The sequence below is a fragment of the Mya arenaria genome, chromosome 2 (assembly GCF_026914265.1).
Source record: "Mya arenaria isolate MELC-2E11 chromosome 2, ASM2691426v1".
Taxonomy (NCBI): Eukaryota; Metazoa; Mollusca; class Bivalvia; order Myida; family Myidae; genus Mya; species Mya arenaria.
In genome coordinates this window covers 56,691,943-56,716,393 of record NC_069123.1, presented here as the reverse complement: position 1 = coordinate 56,716,393, position 24,451 = coordinate 56,691,943, and the positions used below count along the sequence as shown (strand labels likewise).

The 24,451-nt window shown below is 34.8% G+C and overlaps 2 protein-coding genes across 2 annotated transcripts; one reads left to right on the top strand and one right to left on the bottom strand.

Annotated features, from left to right (window-relative positions):
* Positions 1 to 369: 369 nt before the first annotated feature.
* On the bottom strand, positions 370 to 10,214 carry LOC128243153 (suppressor of SWI4 1 homolog). Its single transcript, XM_052960727.1, has 10 exons — positions 10,079 to 10,214; positions 7,428 to 7,589; positions 4,776 to 5,099; positions 4,486 to 4,562; positions 3,904 to 4,011; positions 3,509 to 3,622; positions 2,982 to 3,125; positions 1,884 to 2,035; positions 1,398 to 1,463; positions 370 to 807 (listed from the first exon to the last, which is right to left on the bottom strand). The coding sequence occupies exons 1-10, from the start codon at positions 10,094 to 10,096 to the stop codon at positions 446 to 448; spliced, it is 1,527 nt and encodes a 508-aa protein (XP_052816687.1). The 5' UTR covers positions 10,097 to 10,214; the 3' UTR covers positions 370 to 445.
* Positions 10,208 to 24,320, top strand: LOC128243160 (alpha-(1,3)-fucosyltransferase 10-like). Its single transcript, XM_052960739.1, has 8 exons — positions 10,208 to 10,260; positions 10,733 to 10,857; positions 13,052 to 13,097; positions 13,382 to 13,554; positions 15,300 to 15,556; positions 18,722 to 18,874; positions 21,330 to 21,504; positions 23,745 to 24,320. Exons 2-8 carry the CDS (start codon positions 10,744 to 10,746, stop codon positions 24,249 to 24,251), a joined length of 1,425 nt encoding a protein of 474 aa, XP_052816699.1. The 5' UTR covers positions 10,208 to 10,260; positions 10,733 to 10,743; the 3' UTR covers positions 24,252 to 24,320.
* Positions 24,321 to 24,451: the final 131 nt, after the last annotated feature.

The following is a 24,451-nucleotide window of genomic DNA, read 5'->3' as shown; positions in this document are numbered from 1 at the left end:
ATGATTGAAATACTGTAGGGTTCAAACAAAATAACTGTTCTGAATAAGATTATTGTAACTCAATAGTGCACAAATATTCACATGAGATTGCAATTTTGGGACAATTTTTTTATTCCCCATCTTACTAGGTCTCTAGTACTCAAAAATAGTGAATGTAATGTAGTATTACTTGCACAGCTGCTCGAAAAGTGGTTGGATTGCTATTTTCAAGTGATTTTCCTAATGTTTTGTTCATGTTTGGAAAAATTAAGGATGGTAGGCCAGTGAAACGAAGAATAAACAAATGGTGGTTTTTAGCCTTGATAATCTTTAACGTAAGCTGGAGTGTAACAGCCAATTCCTAATCATTTACTCAAAGAAAACCACACATCCAATTCATTTATTTAATTACAACAAGTTTCATGAACATGTTAAATAAAAGCTGCAACAGACACAAATAACACTCCTATTTCACTTTCTTCTTGCTTCCCTTGAGCTTCTTAGTCATTTTCTTCTCCTTCAATTTCTTCTTTTTCTTCTTGCGTTCCTCCATTCTCTGCAGAGGCGTCATTTCTGCACGTTTTGACTGGCTTCCATCACCTTTGCCTTTACCAGTCTGTTCCTTCCTATCACTTGCCTTTTTATTGAACTTTTTACCCCCCTGTTCTTGTTTACTAGTTATATTTGCCTTTCCAAACTTGTCAGGTTTAGGTTTCTTCCCTTGTTCCAGTTTATCTGTTTTTGGTTTCTTGTCAAATTTTGTCAGTTTCACATTTCTGTCTAAACTTTGCTGCTTCTTTCTTTTAGCTCCTCCCGGGACAAATGTGTCTAATGAAAAATGAACAGGATAATATTAGAATGGTGATGTTAACCAATTGATTATAGTTGAGAAATATATACAACTGTTCCGAGTCTGTATTTCACATAAAAATTATTTAAGTCTCTCTTAATTTCTGTATAAATCAAAAACTTGTTTGTTTTAAATGTTCAGATGTCTCAAACACAATTATTCCACAATATAGTGTGTGGTTTACTGATTTGTATAACAAGATTGCTGCAGAGTGGACCTTGGTCATTTGTCTTTTCATCCCTAAAGGGGCATAACTCAACAATTATTAAAGCCACTAAAGTTATGGACTTTGCTATACATTTACAAACCATCTCCGGCAACATTTGAAACAAGTTTCATTTAAATAAATATCTTAGAACTGTATTTAAGTTATATCTGAGGTTACAGTGCATTTTTGCATGCCAAGGACAATCCTCAGACTATTAAAATCAATCAATCAATCAAGATTAAACTAGAGCTGTCACAGGAGTGACGAATACCCCCAAATGCCGCCTGGACACAGGAATGGCAAACCATTCGTTTGTGGGGGTATAAATACACTGGCATAGTGCAATCACACAGTTCTTACCTTCATCTGGAAGATGTCCAACTGCTGCCTTGTAGTACTCCACATCATCATCATCATCCATAGGAGCTAGGAAATGGAAATAAGAATAACTACAATGCCTTTGTAACTTTACATTTTCTTTAACATGCACACAATAATATTTATTATACAAATGATTTGCTGGTCAATCCATACCACTTCAAATCATAGTAACCAGAATGCACCTGTGCAAAAGTGAAGATTGGTACAATGACTTACTGAATGAACACAATATTATCTTGTAAGAATTTGAGTAACAAAAACTAACCAGCCTGGAGGAGACAGGTGCAGGAGACACATATATTTCAAACCTTTAAACACCTTAAACCCAAAATAGCTCCATTATGTTGATTAAGAAATCACACTAGCCAATTATTCTATTAAGATTGAAAAACTATTTAGATTGAAAAACTTTTAAGTAATAATCCTCACTCAGAGTTTCTGTTAAAAGTTAACATTTGAACTCACCTTTAGTTTCCGGCTGTTCGATGCCAGCCTCCCCCTCCTCCTCAAGTTTGCGTCGTATTCCCTCGAGAGAGCGCTGCTTGTTATCCTCCCTTTCGGTTTGTTTACGGGCTACATTTACTTCCTGTTGCCGACGCCGAGCCTCCTTCTGCTTCCTGTGGGTGGATTCTTCATGTGAGTATGTCTGATTATACACTAATCACTTTCTTTAAAACAAAGACCATGACAAAAATAATATAAAAGGGTTTTAATAATGAAAACAAGAATGCCAAAATAACCCTATGTCATGCCTCCAACATGAATGATGAAACGCCAATGGTTGAGGACTGGTCCATATTTTTCCACATATGACTATTCAAATTGTCAGTTTTTATTAATAATGTTGGTAATCTACCACTACATGATATCAAGGATCTGGGCCTTGTATAAAAGTATATAGAAAGCATAGGACCTCTAGGGTGGGCCATTATTCACCCCAAGGTCATAATTTATACAATTTGGCACATGGCCACTTCATGGAGCTACATACCAAATATCAAAGGTCTGGGCCATGTGGTTTCAGAGAAAAAAAATTCAAAATTTTACTTTTTATCATAAAGAACTCTTGGGACCCTAAGACAGTGGCCAGCTTGACCATAGGGACATTATATGAACATTGTTGGTATACAGCCATGAGAAAACATACTAATTATCATAAATCTTGGCTTTGCAGCTTAAATAGTTATTCTTATTTCTTTTTTATGGGTGTTTAAATATGTAGTTAAAAAGCTTTTAAACTTAAAAATACTGGCATACTGATTACTTTTGAAGCCATTATCCAATGGTGACAGTAATGTTCTTACAGAAAGACTAATAAAGATAAACCCTAACTACCGGTACCCTACCTGTTTTTTTGCCAATATATAACTCAAACACATTATTTAAGGCCCTATGCATTCATGCCAGAAGCTAGCAGAGTTTCAGCAAGCGCTCTGCAGCTAGTAAATCACTCATAACTTTTATTCTCCCGCTAACATGACCCTACACTGAGAGCCTAACCATTACTTATTAGATCTCTCTAATCTAATCTTTGTTTTTGAAGAGCAACATTTATTTACTTACTGTTTCTTTTCCTTTTGTGCTTTAATCTGCGCGAGTTCTACGTCGGTTTTTGTGAGAAAGGAGTGGAACATGACCTGTCCATTGCAAATACCTTCCTCTATCTTCACCAGCTGTAGGGATAGCCTGGGACCCAGTTCTGTTAGTCTGCAATGTAACACACATATCATGCCTCAGAAATGAAAAATATCCTTGTAAAGCGTTTTTTCCACCTGCAACAGCTGTTGGGTCAGTCACAGACACAGCTATGTCAACCTTCATTTGAAAAAAAAACTTTAACTACTATCCAGTTCTTCCAATTGAATATCAAAACTTTTACCAAGCCGATTTCTGTACTTCATTCTTTCAATATCTACCAAATGAAACGTTAAATGAAATGTGGTTTCATTTAAATAGCTTGTGTTTTCTTAAAAAAAAAGAAGCTGAAAAACATCCTTTAAAAACGTATTTACTCTTACTGGAAAGGAAAATCACAGAAATTAACTCAAATAAATTCATCCATGCTTTTGTACATGTAGACAATTGCTCACCTGACTGCACTCTTGGCGGACTTGATGTTTCCCCGACTTTTGATGTTCTGGGGAAGTACCACCTCATTCATTGGCCCGTCCAACTCTACCTCACTCTCTGATGAATACCCAGCTCTGGAAAACAACGCATACCCTGGTTAATGGCTAGTTATAAATAAATCCACTTAAAATCAAAAGCTTTTTTTATCTCCTGAAACACACTTAGTTTCCAAAAAATAAATAAATCACAAGTATGGTTCACCTATTATACCGAAAACTCCGTAATATAAAAAAAATAATAATAGATGTAGAAAATATCAAAATTACCAGGACTAAGAATAAAATGCTCATTTAAAAAGAGTACATATTGTAAGACCAGACTTCTATCAAACAAGTTCAGGCCACTATTGACATACCTGGTCATGTATTCACTGATGTCGCCATACTTGGCGAGGTTGGGAACTTTGGCCTGGATGAGCTTCTTCACACCTCGGCTCATACCCACTGGAACCACACGGATGTTGCTGTAATATATTGTTGAATCAATTATTGTCCTAATGTGTATTATGTAATATCAATTAAGATTTTAGCTAAAAGTTCATACCTTTAAGAACTTCTGCAGAGCATCTTGCATAATTTACAAAGTTCTGAAAGATTGAAACATTTCTATTGAATTTAATCAATCTAAAAAGAAACTTTTTTTTTTTGAGAATTGAAGGTGGTATTTGCTTTTCCCAAATAGGTATGTGTAATGAGCAGCTGTCTTCCCCCAAAATGATAAAACAACCAGTACTGCTATCTACACATGAAACAGACTTATATAAACTTAGTATCCACACAGCATAACAGAGCCAAAATAAGCTGGTTTCAAGATCATTATTTAATTTTTTAAACATATTTACAATTTGCTTATGGAAAAATATCAAGAATTCAAAATTAAGTATCAAATTAATACCATACAATAGTTTCAGGCAAATATTTGAAAATTGATCACTTACTAGTGCCTGAAGTCGATCATACCAGACTCTGGTTCATAGTTGAACATCACACAGCGCTTAACATCATTCAGGTTCACCTGCAAAGTATCACAGACAGTATACGGTAAGAGTGTGTAATTGTGTGACATTCACTTAATAATTCTATATTCTAATCTAATCAGATATGTTATGTTCACGTATGAACTAGTAAAGGCTTAAACTTTTATAAATGATCTCTAAAAATCATGATAACTTAGAAAATAAAAATCCTTGGATTTATCTGTTTAACACAAGCAAAGCTTCAAAAATACCTTGTGAATATTGATGGAGGGAAAAAGATTCTGAAACATGGAAGCCATGAGTTTGATGTGGTTTTCTGCTCCTGTGAAGTTGTTCAGCACAACCAGCGGGTGATTCAAAAACTGCATCTGTTCTAGGTTAGGTTTCCGTAGTGATGAGATCACATCCTTAGTGAGGCAGTAGTCATGCGCCTTGAAGGTGAGAGTGGGTCCCCGAGGGAGACGGCACATACGCACATACACGCCCATCTCTGTTTTTGTGTACATGATGAAGTGAGAAACGTGAAGCATCCCAGCCACACTCACAAAATCTTTGAGGACATTCTTCTTCCTCACCTGCAACAATAAAAGAAATATTTGGATGGATGGACATGTTGATCAAGATCTTGAGAAAGCGCTTGAAGCCAAGACTTTTATAAGCATCACAAACTGATTTAATGTAGCATCAATTTATTATGTTAAAAAAAGCTAAATTCAGTATATGCAGTCATCAGAATTTGCAATTAGGGCTTTCGACATCTTTAAACAAAAAGTCTATACAGCAATTTTATGCCATATTTAAAAAGTGCATCCTTCAATTGACATTGGCGAAAAGATTATCAAAATTGATTGACTGTTAGGGTAATAATAAAAGTTTGAAAATTTACCAATGGTGATTATGGCAAGCCTTACTAAAAGTATTTGATACAATAGTTTGTTTCTTGAAATAAATCATTAAAAACAATGTTGTAAATGGCTTAGAAGAATGATCAGAAGAGACTTTGACACTTATTTTAGGGTAGAATACCTTGTCTATTTGCTTGACATAATTCACAATTTAAATTTAAAAGTCAGATCAGTGAATAAGCATTGGAAAAAAAATCCCATAATTTTTAACAGGTATCGTGGAAACCATTAAATAAATATGCTTCAAATAATTAATATTTTGAGAGAAAAAACACTAAAAACAACATGTGAAGAGGCAGCAAGAACTATTTTTGTCAAAATTCTATACAAAATCTTGTATTGAGAGCTGAAAGTATAATGTTGACACTTATGTCTCAGATGGCACAATTATCCCCTATACTTTTAAGGAATGTTAAGGATAATAATAATACGTTTACCATAGTGCTTTTTGTGACTTCAGCATAAAATGATGACACCATTAATTGATAAGCGCAACCTATTTGACATACGAAAACTTAAAATACCTTTTTTATGGAAATGGTGATTTAGTCATACTTGATTCATTCAAAGCATTTATTGTATTTAAACAAATCATTTTTTTAACCTTTAAATAATGAAACTTCGTAACAAAACATGATATTTAACTTAAGATTTTGAACAAGGCCTGCAATCTATAAATAAATAGATCATATCTTGTGTTCATTTTCACCAGTATTTTTGGTGAGAATCTCTTCTTCTTTCACAACTGAGGATTGAACTACGTTCTTAACACAAGAAGGGTGTTAAAATTCTGTGGGCCTTCTCCTTTGAGTAATACATACTTCATGAATGCTCTGATGACTGAACATACATGATATTCTTATGTCTTAATTCAGTCAACATTTTTCTTTTAGAATTTATGCGAACCAAGAACTTTCCAGCAAAATGCGTAGCACCCCTGGAGTATTTGATCTTTGTACTAGAGCTCATTAGAACTCAATGCTAGTCTGTCATTCTAGATCTAGATCTAAATCTGTTGATTTAGTAAAAATATGCATAAATCAACACTTATTAAAGCCTGAGTTAGAGCATTACTATATTATATGCATATGAATATCAATTAAGTGCTACAATTAAATATCTTGAAAGTTTTATCACAGGGCTTTTTCACCTTCTTTGCTAGGGGCCGAAATTAGGCTACTTCACAATTGGGAAACATGGCATATTTCCCCAATTTCCAGATATTTTTTTCACAATTCCCAGATATTTTTCCCAAAAGGAATTTCCTACTTCAAAAATGTACAATAAAAATTGATTCTGTTTGAGCAAATTACTCTTTTTATCTTTTAAGTTGACATAAGAAGAATGCTGTTTAATTTAAACGTTATTCGAGGACCAATTATATTGTTATCAATTCTTTCCCCCCGATTTAGAATCAACTCGATGAAGATTAAAATGAATCTCTCTCTCTCTCTTGTCATTGCGTCATGTTAAAAAAGCGAAGTCAAATACATGATTTCTCCCCAAATAAGATCTACATGTGTATCAATTGGAAGTCCATACATTTTAGACCTTTCAAGCTTGTCCCTGAGGAGAGTTTGTACACATTTCATATTAAAAAGGTCATAATTGAAAAAAATCAGCTAGAAGTAGACTCACATGTAAGATATGAGCCTGTTTTTTGTAACATGAGTTCCAAGTTTCATATGGATACCTTGAACCGTGTTTATAAGGTGTCTTCATTCCTCATTTGTGAAATTTCCTATTTTGAGATGTTCACGCATTTAAATTTCCCAATTTGCAGAATTTCACGTGTTTAAATTTCCCAAAATGAAAAGGCTAGGCCTCTTCACAATTTTTCGTGAAAAAGCCCTGTATCATTATGTACATCACATGACAAACTTGGCAAGGCTATGACATTAACTCATCTTAAAAAAAACAGCAGAGTAGTATACCGAAAACCACTAAGTTGGCGAGGTGGGTTAGAAAACATTGACCAGTCTTCTTAAGTATAAATACCTGGAGATTTTTGGCAGTAAAAGGTTCCATGACAGTGCGAGTGTCAGCAACTAGTTGCCTGACATTCCTGCCCACATGGCCTCGGTGAAATACAAACGAGTGGGGTGCTGCCTTATACTGGTCTTCATTGATGTCAGTTGGACAACTCTTCTTTTTCTTTCCCTTAAAATGTATATTCAATAAACATGTGATCAATTGCATCAACTATAATTCAATAAGGCCAAAAAACAACAACCTGTGTTTCTGGTAACCTGACCGACCCTATTTGTTCTTCGCCGACCCCAATTAGCCATACCGTATTATATCATGCATTGGACGCACTTTTTTACCTCCAATTCTCGTCTTAAAAGGTGCCTGCGTCCTTTCTATGCTATTAGAATTGCATCTGTTTTTTTTCCAAGTCCATTTCAGGTCGAAATTATCGGACCGGGGAAGAACGCGGTAATAGTAAGTATCTGTACTGCGTCACCGAAGAGAACAACTGACATAGGTAAAATCACGCAAGTTAACACACGCAGAAATATATTGAATGTTTACTTTAAAATGATTTATTGAGAAATAAATTGAAAACAAACATAATATGAGTGTTTACTTTTTTACAAAAGGGACGCTACTCACAAAAACTCGATGTGAGTCAGCACTTTAACAGGATTGAGTTATAACGGCAACGGAAAATCGGGAAAGGAGGTAAATATCAATTAATCGTTGTTCATGATTTTAATGTTTCGATATTTTACAAACCATTTTGTTGTATGTTACTGTTTTAAAAAATTAATAAAGGAATGTGCATAACGCAAAGTAGCATTATTGTCCCTATCAAATCTTTTCAAATGTTCGAAGGTGTGAAAAACACCCGCTGTCTGTCATTAGAAAAACATCAATAGAACAAACTATTGCGATGCTAATACTGTATGGTTGTTTGATCGCACTTTATCCGTCGTGCCTTCCGCTGGCAAGGATAATTACCGACACGCATTAATTATGCCTGACATGCCTTTATCCGCGCAGCAACAAGCCTTATCAAAACAATCATCAGTTTTGACAATACACAGTTTTGCAACGGTTGACTGTCATTCAGAAGGCATGTCGGAACTATTGCAACTATTGCAGCGGTTGACTATCAGTCAGAAAGCGTTTCGGGACTATTATGGCATTTGTATAAGTCTTATAATATGCATGAATGTTCTCAAAATGTCAAGACTTATATCATTGTTGTGTACACTAAATTACCGAAATACGACAATAATTATCGAAATACACAAGACAGTTATCAAAATATGCCTTATATACATTTTTTTTATACTTCAATATATGTTATAAATACTTTATAACCTCATTTTTTCGGCTCTGATTTTGACATTCTTCCGCTGCGTCCTATCTTATATACTAAGGGGTTTAACCCCGTTTTTTCAACTATTTTTTGGCCTGCGTCCTATCTATGCTAGCGTCCTATACATGATATAATACGGTAAAGGTAAAATAAGAATTTAAAAATTAAATACAATAACATTGTTATTTTCATTGTTTAGGTGTCTCTGGTTCTGAGTCCTTTCCATACTGTCAGTGGACGTCTGAAAATATCCACATTTGTGCATATTGTGCAGCTTAAGATTGCAAAAGAGATACAGAATTAATAAAAATGTACAAGACTGTTTTACCTATCGGTATAAATTGCATATATTGCAGAGCAGATTAGAAAAATTGCAATTATCAAAGGCTGTACAACAAAAAGTAGAACCTCTTAATAATAAATGATTTTGTGTTTTGTCTTAGTTTTTATGGTCAGGATTACCGTAATTCACCTTAAAAGTTTAGACACTCTAAAAAGTGTACACCCATAATTATTTTCAAAAGCAATTTATTTTGCACACCTAATTTTCGGACACCCAAATCAATTTTCACAGTTACTGTAAACAAGTTTCACAGACAACGATTATTGATCTTTATCTTTACAATATATTTGGCAGGCTAGAATACCATACTGTAGAACTACAACTTAATTGGTAACTAACCATCCTTAATGATTTATTGCCTGTAGAAAGAGGAAGTGTGATATATTTATTGGAGAATTAAAGACACAACAAGGGCAAACAGGGAATTAAGAAAACAAAGACATGTCATGTTTGTACCACATTTATAGACTGTATGAAACAATAAGTGTACAGTTATACTCATTGAAACCATCAATAGAACAATAAAAGTCAAAACATTCAATGTAATGTCCCAAAATAGCATACATTATAAAGTTTAAACAAACTGTAATTAAAACTATAAATCATATTCTGTAATGTCCCTAAATATAGTCCCCTATTTCTGGTCAGTTATGTCTATGGTCCTTAATGCCCTGACACCACCGCAAACACAATTTGTTTTTTGGCCTTATAATAAAACTTAAATTAAAGCAATTTGATAAACAATATTGATAGAGATATGTAATCAGTAGCACACTAGACTGAATGAAATCATTGAAACGCTTTTAAGGATAAGATATATATTTAATACGGGCCCCCCTTTCAGAACTCAGTTCCTTACTTTACTACAGTATGTTAGTATGTAACGCGAAATTGTATTACAATGTACTAAAGTAGGGTTGTATACGATTCATATCTTAAAATAACAATAAAAATAAAAAAAGATAAAGATTGGGTTACCTTTTTCTTTCGAGCCATATTCAGTTAATGCGTTGATTTACTACTTATTGTTTACAAAGAAATGTTTTGGTCAATGTTTTGATCAGTACACGTGAAAATCATTCGGGCATCTCCGTAACTTCCGGAAAAAAACGAGGAACAGGACTTTTTTAGCAACGGGATAAACAACTATTTTATTACTTGTTAGTTAATTCAATTTGTACTAAAATTAATGAGATTAAAAGACAGAACATAGTAAACTATTTTCTGCAAGTATTCTGTTATTCTGTCAGTTGTAACGAGTGGTTGCTATTTTAGCGCCCTGATGCATTTGTTCCTAATTCTGTCGAACCAACTCGTTTCGCCCCTATCAAACTCTTAAGTTCCTTTTAGTCGTAAAAATATCAATTAGGATGTGTGTAAGCAAAGTGCTGTGACTGAATGTTACCCTATTAAGAGCTACTCTGGTTCTTCAATGTTCACTAGTTTTATGCAATGTCGCCACATTTAACGTTCCTCTGAGAAGACAATAAATATATTTGTTTAGGGGTGCGGCTGGCATTCAAACCTGCGACTACTGGATTGACAGTTGAAATGTGTAACCACTAGGCCACAGATGCCCAAAGTATCAGTTAAGTGATTATGATAAAGCCAATAAATCAATATCTATTGCAGTGTGCAGTACAATGGCACATTCCCGGAACAGGGCTGTCAAGGAGGAACTGCGTTTCAATCCATTTCGCATGTTTCTCTTCCTCTGCCTGACTGGAGCAATAACCATGATGCTAGTCGGATATACAGTATGTATATTTAGGATTCCTTATCATTACATCTTAATGTAATTTCAATTCCAAACTCAAAGATTGACGGTGATCTATTTTCCTAAAGTTTACATTCCCCAAACGCTCTGAAAAACAGCCTACTTAAGTGTCCTATTTCTGTTTTCTTTTGGTTATTGTTTATTTATATATGTTTTTATTTATTTATTGTAATTTGCTCTGACAAACATGAAACTATACTGGGTACAGATAAAATGGGATAAGTTTTTGTGATGTCTTTTGAATTTAGGTTTGTCCTCAAGAAGATTATTAAATAAAAAATAATCAACATCACATTGGTTTATCCCATGTGATTTTTTTATGTTTTATTTTTATGTGTATACATATTAATATATACACCACATAAATTAGAAAAGAATAATGACTTTAACATGTACATGTTAACCTTTTGAAATATAAGTAGACAGGTGTAACTCCACCCAACTGTCCTGTTTTGTAAAGTTATGTTTCATTTTTATGTGTATACATGTACCAGTACATATTTATAATTATATACATTACATAAATAAGAAAAAAGAATAATGACTTTAACCTTTACAGTCTAACCTTTTGAAATATAAGTAGACAGGTGTAACTCCACCCCAACTGTCCTGTTTTGTAAAGTTACATTTTACTTTTATGTGTATACATATTTATATATTCATCACATAAATAAGAAAAAAAAATAATGACTTCAACCCGTACACATAAACCTTTTGAAATATAAGTAGACAGGTGTAACTCCACCCCAACTGTCCTGTTTTGTAATGTCAAATGTTTGTCCATGTAAATGTCATGTTCTAAGTGTATGGTGTGATGTTTGAGTTATTCAATTAGTTCTTTATTTTTATCTTATGTTCCCATTGGTTCTTATTATGACCTTACCGCCCTTTACTCATAATTCTCTGAAGATTAAGGCATTATGTGACTAGCGAGCTGCGAGCTTCAAGTGAAGCCTTCCTTACTTGTCCACCAAGTTTCAACCTTATTTTAGTTTTGTTCTTCGAAGAGGTTTTGTTCACATTATATTATACTTATACTGTCATGCAGTCTGGTGAGTTGGTTTACCATACATTATAGTCATGAATTTGTAAGAATTAATAATAATTCAACCAGTTTTTATTTATTTCAATAAAATGGGCATGGCCATTGTATTTTTATATTGTACATTTCATGTATTTGCTGTGTTCTAATATTTATATTCATTTAGTAGGCTTTCTTTTATTCACTGGAAAAAAATAAACACTCGAAACACCATAAGTGTTGGTTGGGGAAAAACCCATGTTCTACATATATATAAATATATGAAAGAACAATTAAGAAAGCAATGCTGTTTTGTGAACTGTTCCTATCAATTGTTTCTTCTCTTAGACTCTGAACTCTTAAAACTTAATTCTATCTTTCCTGACATTGTTAGCTGGTCTGTTTTGGGCAGAAAAAAGTCAATGTATTGTGATACATCTTTGTGTCTTCATCAGCATTGTTGTGCAAAAACTTTTAATAATTAGAATTTATGTTAAGTATAATGTTTCTTATTTATGTCCGAAAAAAGCTCATTGAGCTATTGTTTCTTGTTATCATATATACCTGACTTTAAATAAAGGTTCTTGTATCTTGTGTCTTCTACGCTGATATTCAAATGTAACTTGGTACACATGTTTGCAGGGACAATATGAAATTGCATACTAGCAAGGTGCAACACTTGGGCTTTAATATTTATTCTGTTTATTCTGCAGCTTTTTCAAATTGAAAATAAGAATAGATGAGCATTTGCCTTGGCTCCTCATCACTTTTGTTTAGTATTGTGTTATTTCTATACACATTTTTGTGCCAGTAGTAATTAAACCAAAACTGAACATAATATAAAATGAGTTATAAACAATAGAGTAGTACATATTTTTGGAAAACGACTGGAGTAAGAACTAGGAAGGTTTTCAGCTTTTTGTCTCACTTTGCCTCTCTTCTGGAATGCAGCGTGATATTTGCAATAATGCCTGGTTGGTAGTGTAGTCTATTACACTTAGTGTATTAAAATAGTTAGTCTCTTTTGTGATTTGATGTTGAAATACTACATTTAAGGGCTTATGTAAAGATTTTTCTTGCAGGTGGTGTTTGCGTATGCATTTCAATGTTGATGTTATTACTAGTTCAATAGTTCATTAAATTGACCTTACAGATGCTCAAAGGTGAAAAGTATGAAGAAAATGATGCTGGAATGCCAGGTACATAAACAAAATGAAAAGCACAATTTTATGAAATTTAATATAACTTGTGAAACAATGTTTATAAGGGACATGAAAAACTAAAAATATCCTGACAGGGTATTTGATTATTATTGCTTAAGGGGATTAAACAATAGTTTTGTGTAGAATGGGCTTGTGATCACTTGTAAAAATATATTTGTGAAATAAAATATGATTTCGCAAGCACATCAAGAAAATTTAATATCCTCTATTTATGATACCATTCACCTGTTTGCTATATAAACCCTTCCATTTACTCTCAGCGTTTGTGGAGAGCCATGCTGACGACAGCCAGGCGCTCAAGGAAGTTATCTCGGAGCCAATCATTCTATGGTGGACACCATTCACCGGGGAAAAGGGCGCATACAGGCGTTGTGGTCAAGTCTCGTGTTTCTTCACAGTCGACAGGCACTACTGGCAACACCAAAAGACAAAGGTTTTTATTAAAAAATGTTTTGCTTAAGTAATATTTGAAACTGTTTACATTGGTCAAATTTGTCAGAGAATGTTGGTTGAACATTTTTAATATAAAAGTAACTGTTAGAATTCAACAGGACTGATAGAGATCAATTTATTTCAAGGATTTTAATTATTGAATTTAATTTGTAGAACAAGAAACCCCATTTTGTGATTTAAAATTACCAGTTTTATTTGTTCTGTCAGTATTGAACTTTTAGTGCTAGACTTAAGTGCCTATCATTTCTATAAGATATACATATAACCAAAGTTTGAACCTAGTTCCAAGTGATCAGATAGACCAGAGTTTATACATGTTAACCGGAGTTCCATAACTGGGTTTTCCCATGGCGGTACAAATAAAAAGGTGAAATTCAAGCTATTGAATTTTATGAAGCAGATTAATGATTCAGTTTTTAGCTCTACTGACCAAAGGCCAGAAGAGCTTATGCGATGGTAATGTGAACGTAGTATGTGCGTCTGTAAACAATTGCTTGTTCACACGATACAGACTTCAGTTTATAATGTATCTTGATGAAACTGGTACAGTATTTAGATATCCATTAGAGCTCGGTTCCTTTTGAAAACCAGCCAGATCCGCCCATGCATGCCTAGATTATGGGCCTTGTTTTAGCCAGGTCTGCATGAGCGAATTCTATTTTTAGCCAAGTTTACATGTAAAGTCAAGTCTAGGATTAAAGGGAGACAACTTGCTTATTGGTTCTGCAGTTGATTTTGTGAATTACTCTGCCTTGTTCTTGTTGAAAGCCTAAAGGCCATTTTTTAGCTCTAAGTGTCTGTCGTTCGCGCATTCATCTAAACAAAATTGGTCGTGAATGTTTGTTCAAATTATGCACCTGGGGTCATTACTGGCTATGCCCAGGGTTCACAGGTTTGGTTAACTTAAATTGGGAAATGTTTGAAAATCTTATTGTGTGTTCGTGCATCCATCTTGACACGATTGCTTGCGAGTGTTTGTTCAAATTATGCCCCTGGGGTCATTACTGGCCATCCCCCGGGGTTCACAGGTTTGGTATACTTAAATTGGGAATGTTTGAAAATCTTTATGTCGGAACCAGCTATGCAGACACTTGCTATTTTGAATAAGGCACAATCTAGTGGTCAGCTACCATGATTGTTCAAATTATGACCCTGGGGCCAAACTGGCACTTTCTGCCCTCAGATGTTGAACGTGCAATGTTTTCAGGTACCCCAAACACAAAACGTGAACTATATGTCTGTTGCCCTTTACCCTTACATACATGCTCTGGATTAAAAATGACCACAAGAGCCACGCCAGTACAGCATTGGCCCTTATGGGCCTCTTGTTTCCAAAGTCACGTGTGTATATTAAAACGGTACAATTTTGTTTTTAACAGGGATTAGCTAGGGAAAACATGTATATATTTATAATTCCGGGCTACAACTATCTTCTCCATGTTTTAAGAGAACAAAATTACACACCTGAAATTGACTGGTCAATTGTAGGTGGTCAAAACAATTTTACCAATCAGCTGCATCAGAGGCATCAAATCAAAACACCAAATAATCCTTGGCTGACTCTTTTGGTTTAACATCCATGGTTTTGGTTACATAATATCCATAAAACATTGACGACCAAGTGGCTAATGGATGTATTATTTGTTGTTTAAAGGAATACATGAGATTGATGTACGATTTATGTTTTTTGGGTAGGTTAAAAAAAAATTACACTCATCCTTTCAGGCAGTGGTATTCTATGGGACAGACCTGCGTGTGCATGACCTCCCTATGCCCCGTAAACCCGAGCATGAATGGGCCCTCCTACATGAGGAGTCTCCTAAAAACAACCTTGTGCTGCACATGCCTGCATTCATTCCGTTGTTCAACCACACGGCCACATTCCGGCGGGGCTCCGACCTCCCGCTCACCCTGCAGCACCTAGAGGACCTGACTTGGCTAGAAAGCACCAAGTACCTCGTGTCAACAGAACAGAAAAACAGGCAGGGACTTTCACTGTTATTTCTTATGGCCCCAGAGACCCCCCCCCCCCCCCAAAAAAAAATAAAAAAATAAAAATTAAAAAATAAGTTGATATACCAGTTTGCTTTGAATTTAAAGTCAGGAGAGCCATCAAAAGAGCTTTTAAAAAGCCATTTTTTCTTCTACGGCAGTGCCCTTTGACCCCAAGAGCGCCCCATAAACCCATGGCCGGAATTAATTCAGCCCTCCAGCTGTCAGGTCAATCACATCCCTGTATTTGTATATTAATCAACAAAACATTTTTGCATTGTTAAAGATCTTTACATTTTTTCATTTTTTAGCTCGACTATTCGAAGAATAAGGAGAGCTATACTACTCACCCAAGCGTCGGCGTCTGCATCGGCGTCACCCCTTGGTTAAGGTTTTGCGTGCAAGGTTAATATCTCAACCATCTAACCTACCTCTTATTAACCTAGTTAGATAACTATTGTTTGCATTGAATGCAAATAATAGGCCTTTATTATTTGACTTAGAAATTCTGGTTAAGGTTTTGCGTACAAGCACACATTGGTAAATATCTCAGCAACTGCTTGAGATATTGCATTAAGACTTTCTACAATGGTACTCAACCATCCAACCTACTAAATTAATCAAGTAAGATAACTCTAGTTTGCATTTAATGCAAAATAATTGCCCTTTATTATTAGACTTAGAAATTCTGGTTAAGGTTTTGCATGTAACCACTTTTAAGTCAATACCTCAGCGAATACATCATGTATTGCATTGAAACTTTACACACAGGCTCCCAACCATTAAACCTTCTTATTTAATCAAGTAAGATAACTCTATCTTTCAGACAATGCGAATGTCCGTCGGACAGTCGGACATGTCCGGTATATTTCCATTCTGACCTACGAAACTTTTGTTTTGGTCGGTCACAATGTCCGGTGAAAAATTACAGTCAGCACCGTATGATTTTCGGAAAATTTACTTTCAGTTTCTAAATAAATGTTCAGAGTTATTTTTAACTATTATATCATGATTATTCAGCGTGTTAATCTGTGTATCACTATATGTAAACCCCGTTTCGACATGTTTCCGTAAAAGCCAATAAAACGCGTAAGGTTCCGATTTCAGCTCGTACTCTAATACTTTTATTTTACGGAAATGTTCGGAAATTACAAAATTCCATATGTAATCCCGGCAATCGTTTTAATTTAGATATGATGATTAATATACCGAGCTGACTTTCTTTCCGCTCTGTTTAACTTTGCCAATAACAAGAAATCTACTTTCGTTTTTGCATAAATGTTGTTCCTGAGTTTGACTTGTAGTACAATTCGTTACATTTTATAACCGTGCTGTATCTTTAATTTAAAGATGAATTAAAAGAGTAAGATCTAGCTGTTCCATGGGTAGACGCACCAGATATGAGTTTTTTTGGGGAGGAAAGGGAAGAAAAAAATTATGACATAAGATCCGAATATTGATTTTTAGCTCCACTGGCCGCAGGCCATGGAGCTTATGTCGTCACAGATTGTCCGTCGTGAGTGCGTGCGTGCGTGCGTGCGTAAACTTTTACTTTAAACGACATCTCCTCTGAAACTGATAAGCGGATTTTGACAAAACTTCACAGGAATGTTCCTTTGGTGGTCCTTTACCAAAATTGCTCAAATGGTTCTGGTCCATTGCACAATATGGCCGCCACAGCTAAAAATAGCAAAATCTTTAAACGACATCTCCTCTGAAACGGATAGGCAGATTTTGATGAAACTTGACAGAATTGTTCCTTGGGTGGTCCTTAACCAAAATTGCTCAAATGGTTCCGGTCCACTACACAACATGGCTGCATGGGCAAAAAAATAGAAAAACCTTTAAAGAACATCTTCTCAGAAACCGATGATCAGATTTTGATGAAACTTAACAGAAATGTTCCTTGGATGGTCCTTTATCAAATTTGCTTCAATGGTTTCGGTCCACTGCACAAGATGGCCCCCAGAGGTAAAAATAGAAAAACCTTTAAACGACTTCTCCTCAGAAACCGATGATCGTATTGCAATGAAACTTGACAGAAATGTTACTTGGGTAGTCCTTAACCAAAATAGCCCAAACAGTGTCCACTGCACACCATGGCTGCCAGAGCTAAAAAATAAAAAAAAACTTTATACGACTTGTCGTCGAAACCGATGACCTTTTTTCGATAAAACTTGACAGAAATGTTTGTTTGGTGCTCCTTTACTCAAATTGCCCAAATCTTTTGGTCCACTGCACAACATGGCAGCCAGAGCTATTAAAGTAAAAAAATTTTTTAAATAACTTCTCCTCAAAAATTGATGATTGTATTTCTATGAAACTTGACGAAAATGTTCGTTAGGTGGTCTTTGCTTGAACCTTTTGGCCAGTGGAGCACAGGCACTGATGTGCCTCTTGTTTTTACATGATATTTAGCTTTTTTTGTAATTTATTATAGAACTGTAAGACAAATCTAACTAAAAAGATCTAAACCTGTTATAATGGGGATTTACAAAACTTATTTAAAATAGAGGCTTAAAATCAAGGTTTAGGCTGATGTAACCGAATACTGTTTGTAACATTGCGACAGGTAAAAATTTGTTGCGACAGGTAAACTTAAGGTGTTTACCTGTCGCAATGTCCTGTGAAGAAGAAAAAGTTTTCGCGTTGTCTGATCTTTCATATTATATGATTTTTTCCCCTTTATTATGCGACTTAGAAATGGTTAAGGTCTTGCATGTTAGCACACATAGGATAATATCTCAGCAACTACTTGATGTATTGCATTGAGACTTTATACAATGGTATTCAACCACCCAACCTAATTGAATAACCAAGTTAGATAACTGTATTTTGCAAATAATCGCCCTTTATTATTACACCTAAAAATTGTGGTTAAAGTTTTGCAAGTAACCACATTTATGTTAATATCTCAGCACATCATGTATTGCATTGAAAACTAATCTAACAGTGATCCATGCATGTTTCAATCCTTACACTGAAAAGCGGCGGAATCGTCGAGCGCACTGTCTCTGTGACAGCTCTTGTTTAATTTGAGCTGTCTCGGATTATAGACTCTAATATACCATTTGGTGATGTATAAATAGTCTCAAAATGGTGGGTTTAATTTATTAATGTGGTGAGCAAAATTTAACACAAAATAGTCCCTACAGGCATGAGAGGGAGGCTTCTCTAGCTGCAGTATCGTACACGCAGAGTGACTGCAATGTTCCATGTGGTCGTGACAACTACGTACGCGAACTCATGAAGGAGATGACTGTAGATTCATATGGGTCTTGTGTACACAACAAGGACCTCCCAAAACAGTAAGTACCGTAAATGACTGGGTATTAGACGCACTTTTTTCCCTCAGATTTTGATGAAAAAAATGCCTGCGTATAATACCCAGTAACAATTTTTTTTCTGAGGTCAATTTCTAGCCGAGAGTTTGTTTAGATTTATGTAGAAAGGGATGTTACTCGCGTCATATTGATCGAGTATATACGGGTTAAAACGGCACTTGAAGATCGGGATACGGTATATCGTAAGACGTTTATAATTTCAACAAAATTTTTTTTTGATAATTCACCTAAGAGTTCGTACACTCTAAATATTTGGACACCCATAATTATTTCCCAAATACATCAATCATAACTTTCATAGTTACCGTAAATGACTGGGTATTAGACGCACTTTTTTCCCTCAGATTTTGATGAAAAAAAATGCCTGCGTATAATACCCAGTAACAATTTTTTGAACTTTTTTTCTGAGGTCAATTTCTAGCCGAGAGTTTGTTTAGATTTATGTAGAAAGGGATGTTACTCGCGTCATATTGATCGAGTATATACGGGTTAAAACGGCACTTGAAGATCGGGATACGGTATATCGTAAGACGTTTATAATTTCAACAAAAATATTTTTCGATAATTCACCTAAGAGTTCGTACACTCTAAATATTTGGACACCCATAATTATTTCCCAAATACATCAATCATAACTTTCATAGTTACCAAGTTTCTCAGACGAAGATAATTGATTTTTATTTTTACAATGCCTGGCTAGATTACCTAACCGTATACACCACTGTGACAATTTAATTAGTTACTACCCATCCTAAACGATTTATTGCCTGTTGAAAAGGAAGTGTGATATATTTATTTGAGGATTAAACAAACAACAAGGGCAATCAAGGGATTAAGAAAACATCAACATGGCATGTTTGTAAAACGATTTGCCAATAAGCTTTCAAACTTGTACCACACTTATAGACTATATGAAGCAATAATCGTACATTAATCCTGCATAGCAATGTCCATGCTCTCCACGAGATCCTCGTGGGTATAACTGTAAGTTATGTGACGTCACACAGTGTGACTCTTTGATCTGAAGCCGATAGAATGTGTTTATTCAGTTCAGTGCATGTATAAAATGGTGTTTTAATTAACTTCATGAAGGATTTACACTTATAGGCGTAATAAATAAGTTTATGACCATTGATTACTACGGATAAATTAATAAGTGGTAAAAACCAAACATGAAGAAAAAAGGCAGGTTAAACAAACATGTAAATAAAATGTAAAAATGATAATTTTCTATGTATTCGGAGAGCGAAAAAAATAATTAATTTATGGTGTCCGAACTCTTGTGAATTACGGTATTCAATATTATTTTGAATAATAAATTGAATTAAACAATAATCAAACTTACATATAAAAAACAAAGTTGGGCACTGTCAAAATATTTTTTGCATAACATAACTTTTCATTCTCGACAGTATGGTTGTATGGTTTTAAAGATAACCATCGCCATTTTCACGAAAAAAAATTTTTTTGTCACTGTCAACAAACATGGTGGCTGAAAATGCCGGACGATTTTGACATTTTTTCTATGCGTCTTTTAACCAAAAACATAGATTAAAAGTTTTTTCCTCGGATTTTTCACAATTTTTTTTCCCTGCGTCTAATACCCCCTATCGTCTTATACCCAGTCATTTACGGTATTCTCTCATGCTTTTCACTAAATTATGGAGTATTATCATTGAAATAACATCTGTGAAAATATTTTTCAAGGGTAGTTACTTTCCCTTGATCAAAACCAAATCACTAAAGAACAGATATATGTTGCCAAAAATAACAAATTGATATTAATAAACAGTTGAATATGTTTAAATAAAGATATTTTTTTAAATATTATGACTTAACATTTTTAAAGCTGCATTTTCAAACATATTACAGAGGAAAACAACTGCTCAAATATAAATTCTTTTTTATATCATCCAGTGCTCCAGCTAGGCCTAAATAGCAGGGTGCGGCACCCTGCTGCCCATTTCCTGCACTGTGCCGCTTTTTTACTACACTGTGTGTCCTTTTGTTTGACAAACTGTTATGAGTCACTTTCAGAAATAAGTATAAAATAATATATGTATACATTATTTGACTCAATGATAAAGGTGATAGCCATGGTATTCATAACAAACTATCAGTATTGAAAGTAGTAACAACACATACACACTAAAAATCGAACACTGGCACTTAGATGTGCACTGTCATCTATTAATTGAATTATATTTTTCACCTTTCATTAAGTCTCTAGAAACTTTACCTTTCAAATTCTATAAACTCTTTTCTTTTAAGAAGTGAAAGCTTAAAACCAATTTTTAATAAATGTCTCTAAAAATTAGAACCCACGCTGGTGTAAAATACCATCAACGCCCTGATAACGATGCATTTCACATTTTGAACATAATGACCACTTATATAGTTTTTCATCATACTTACCCAGCCTAGTTGACCCAATAGCTGGTATGGAGCACACAGAGTTCTACCATTTGATGGCCCGCTACAAGTTCACGCTGGCCATGGAGAACGCCATCTGTGACGACTATGTCACTGAGAAGGTCTGGAGACCGCTCATGCTGGGCTCTGTACCTGTCATACGAGGATCACCCAAGATCAAGGTATGCTGTTAAAGGAAGAACATTTGATCCAGGCATGCATTTGAATGTCCATGGTTATCATGTGACTAGTAAATCTCTCGATTGGTTTTAACAGTTATGAATATTTGTATCATGGTGGTTTTGCGTCTATGTCAATTGTTTGAGGTGTAAAAATACATATGTTACATAGCTGTTGTTCCTGTTTCACAAATTAACAAAAAACATGAAACTATTGAACTTCTTTCTGAAAAATATTTTGTTTTTTGACTATTCAATATCTTGAAAACATGTAATTGATATTAAGAATGCTTGCACATAGGTTATTGTTATGTGAATTTCAATTATAGTGTTAGACCAACTTTCCATTTCCCTCTGCAAACTATTAGCTTTTGAGACCAAAACAGGAATCTATCATCTGTACGCTTTCCGCAAGGTCTTGATTTTTGGACTTCAAAGAATAATGATCATAGTGTTCCTGGGAGGAGTTAACTCAGAGAAACACCGCAGAAACTTGATAAGAATCTATGTTTTAAATAATTGTTTGAATTACAATGTTAATCAGTTATGATGGCTGTGCAGCTTGGCTTACGAACTGCAACATAGCGAAAGATTATTGACAAAATTCACATCACAATCTTCGGCCATGCTTAAATTCAGTCTTCAGAACCAATGTGCTATTTTGTTCTCAATTAATTTAAAATAATGTCATTATTCATCAACCATTTTTAGCTCAACTATTCGAAGAATAGGTGGGCTATACTACTCGCCCCAGCGTCGGCGTCGGTGTCTGTTCGGTTATAGTTTTAGGGCAAGTTGGAATTTTCACTTATAAGTCCAATACCCTACATTCAATTGACTTAATACTTCACGCAGTTGTTCAGGGCCATCACATGATGAGGTTAGATAACTCCATATTATTCTTTACACAGATTATGGCACCTGATTGACTATGGAACTTAGGTTAAAGTTTAAGGGCAAGTTGGAATATTTATTAATAACTTATATATCCTTTGTTCAATTTACTTAATACTTCACACAGTTGTTCAGGACCATCACACAATGAGGTTACATAACTCCATATTATCCTAAAAGTTATGGCCCCTGATTGACTTAGGTTAAAGTTTTAGGGCAGGTTAAAGTTTTAGGGCAAGTTGGATTTTCACTTAAAACTCCAATACCATTCATTCAATCGACTTAATACTTCACACAGATGTTCAGAGCCATCACATAATGAGGTTAGATAACTCCATATTATCTTTTATACAAATTATGGCCCCTGATTGACTATGGAACTAAGGTTAAAGTTTTAGGGCAGGTTGGTATATTGTTTAATAACTTCTATACCCTTCATTCAATTGACTTAATACTTCACACAATTGTTCCATATCCTTAATACAAGTTATGGCCCCTGATTGACTTAGGTTAAAGTTTTAGGCAAGTAAAAGTTAAGGGCAAGTTGGGATTTTAATAAAAAATATACTGTTCATTAAATGCACTTAATAAAATTCAAAATTATTTACGACCAAGTTACAACAAGAAACATAACTCCGTTTTAAGCCTAAATACAAATTATGGCCCTTGAATTTTTTGATTTTTTTTTTAATTTCCTTTGAAAGGCATATTTGTATATTTTTAACCACATTTTCAGTATGGGAAATCAAGTTATTTGAATGACATGCGTCATTGTTTGGGTGGGCTGGTGGGAGGGCAGCATCAAAGTCACCTTATGTTTCGAAAATTTTTAGTTTGACATAAAGAGACCAAACTTGGTATTATTACATCGTTATTGTATTCTAAGTCAAAGCGGCGTAGTCGAGCGCGCTGTCTTACGACGGCTCTTGTTAAAACTTGTTGACACCAGAGGACACCGTCTCGGAGACCGAGTTTTAGGGAGTGCATGTCCGCTATGTCCTTGAAGAGGTTGCTAAGTACAACACCGTTTTTAATAAATACATATACTGTACTCTATTATTTTTAATAAAGATAAATACAAATAAATTCTGAACAATCTTGACTAATTTTTTGCTTATCCCAAAATTAGCACCTCATCAGATGCTATATTTCCTCCATGGGTCATAAAGTAAATAATAATGGTTAACAAGCAACTCGGAGACAACTTGGGGGCATTTAAGTGAGGGAAACAGGTTGTACTCTTGGAGCGCAACGGCACTCATCAGCTTTATTCCTGGTAGGGAGCAAAGAAAGTGGTTCTAACACTATGATTGTGCTAAAGTTCAATAATTGAAATGTTATTCTTTCAGGATATTTTGCCTGATGATCACTCGGCTATTATTATAGATGACTTTAAGTCACCAAAAGAACTGGCAAACTATTTAAACTTCTTGGACAGAAATGACCAGGAATACAACAAGTACCTGAGTTGGAAGAAAACTGGTGTTACAAATCCATTACTTAAAGAAATGCTATCAAATCGCTCATGGAGCATAGTGGAAACATGGAAATATGGAAGGACTAATTTTATAGAAGACTTTGAATGCTTAGTTTGCAATAGGCTTCATTCCAATATTAAACTAGCAAACCAAGGCAAACCAGAAAAAGTGTTCATAGCAGACGAATCTCACCTAGTGTGTCCGAGGCCGGAGGAGTTCAGCAGTGGATACAACAGCTGGTTAGATGACTGGAATCAGAATGTGATTCTGGCAGAGGCCGCCAGGTACTTTGCTGACAAAAACTTGCCTATCACCAAGGGAGATTTACATGCAAAACAGTCAGAAATTAGTTATCAAAAGAAGAACTCTTGGTTTTGATGTCAGCCATTCTGGTAAGGTTTTAGTTTGTAGTGGTAGTTATTGATCCATTGTCCAAGTCATGTGATGGTAAGCCATGTGATGTTGCGAGGGTTTTATTTATTGTTAAGTGCCATAGCCATATTTTCTTGAAGTTCTGTTTAGATATGTATATAAAGTATACGCATTTTAGATGTTTAGATGTGTTGGTAGATGTTTTA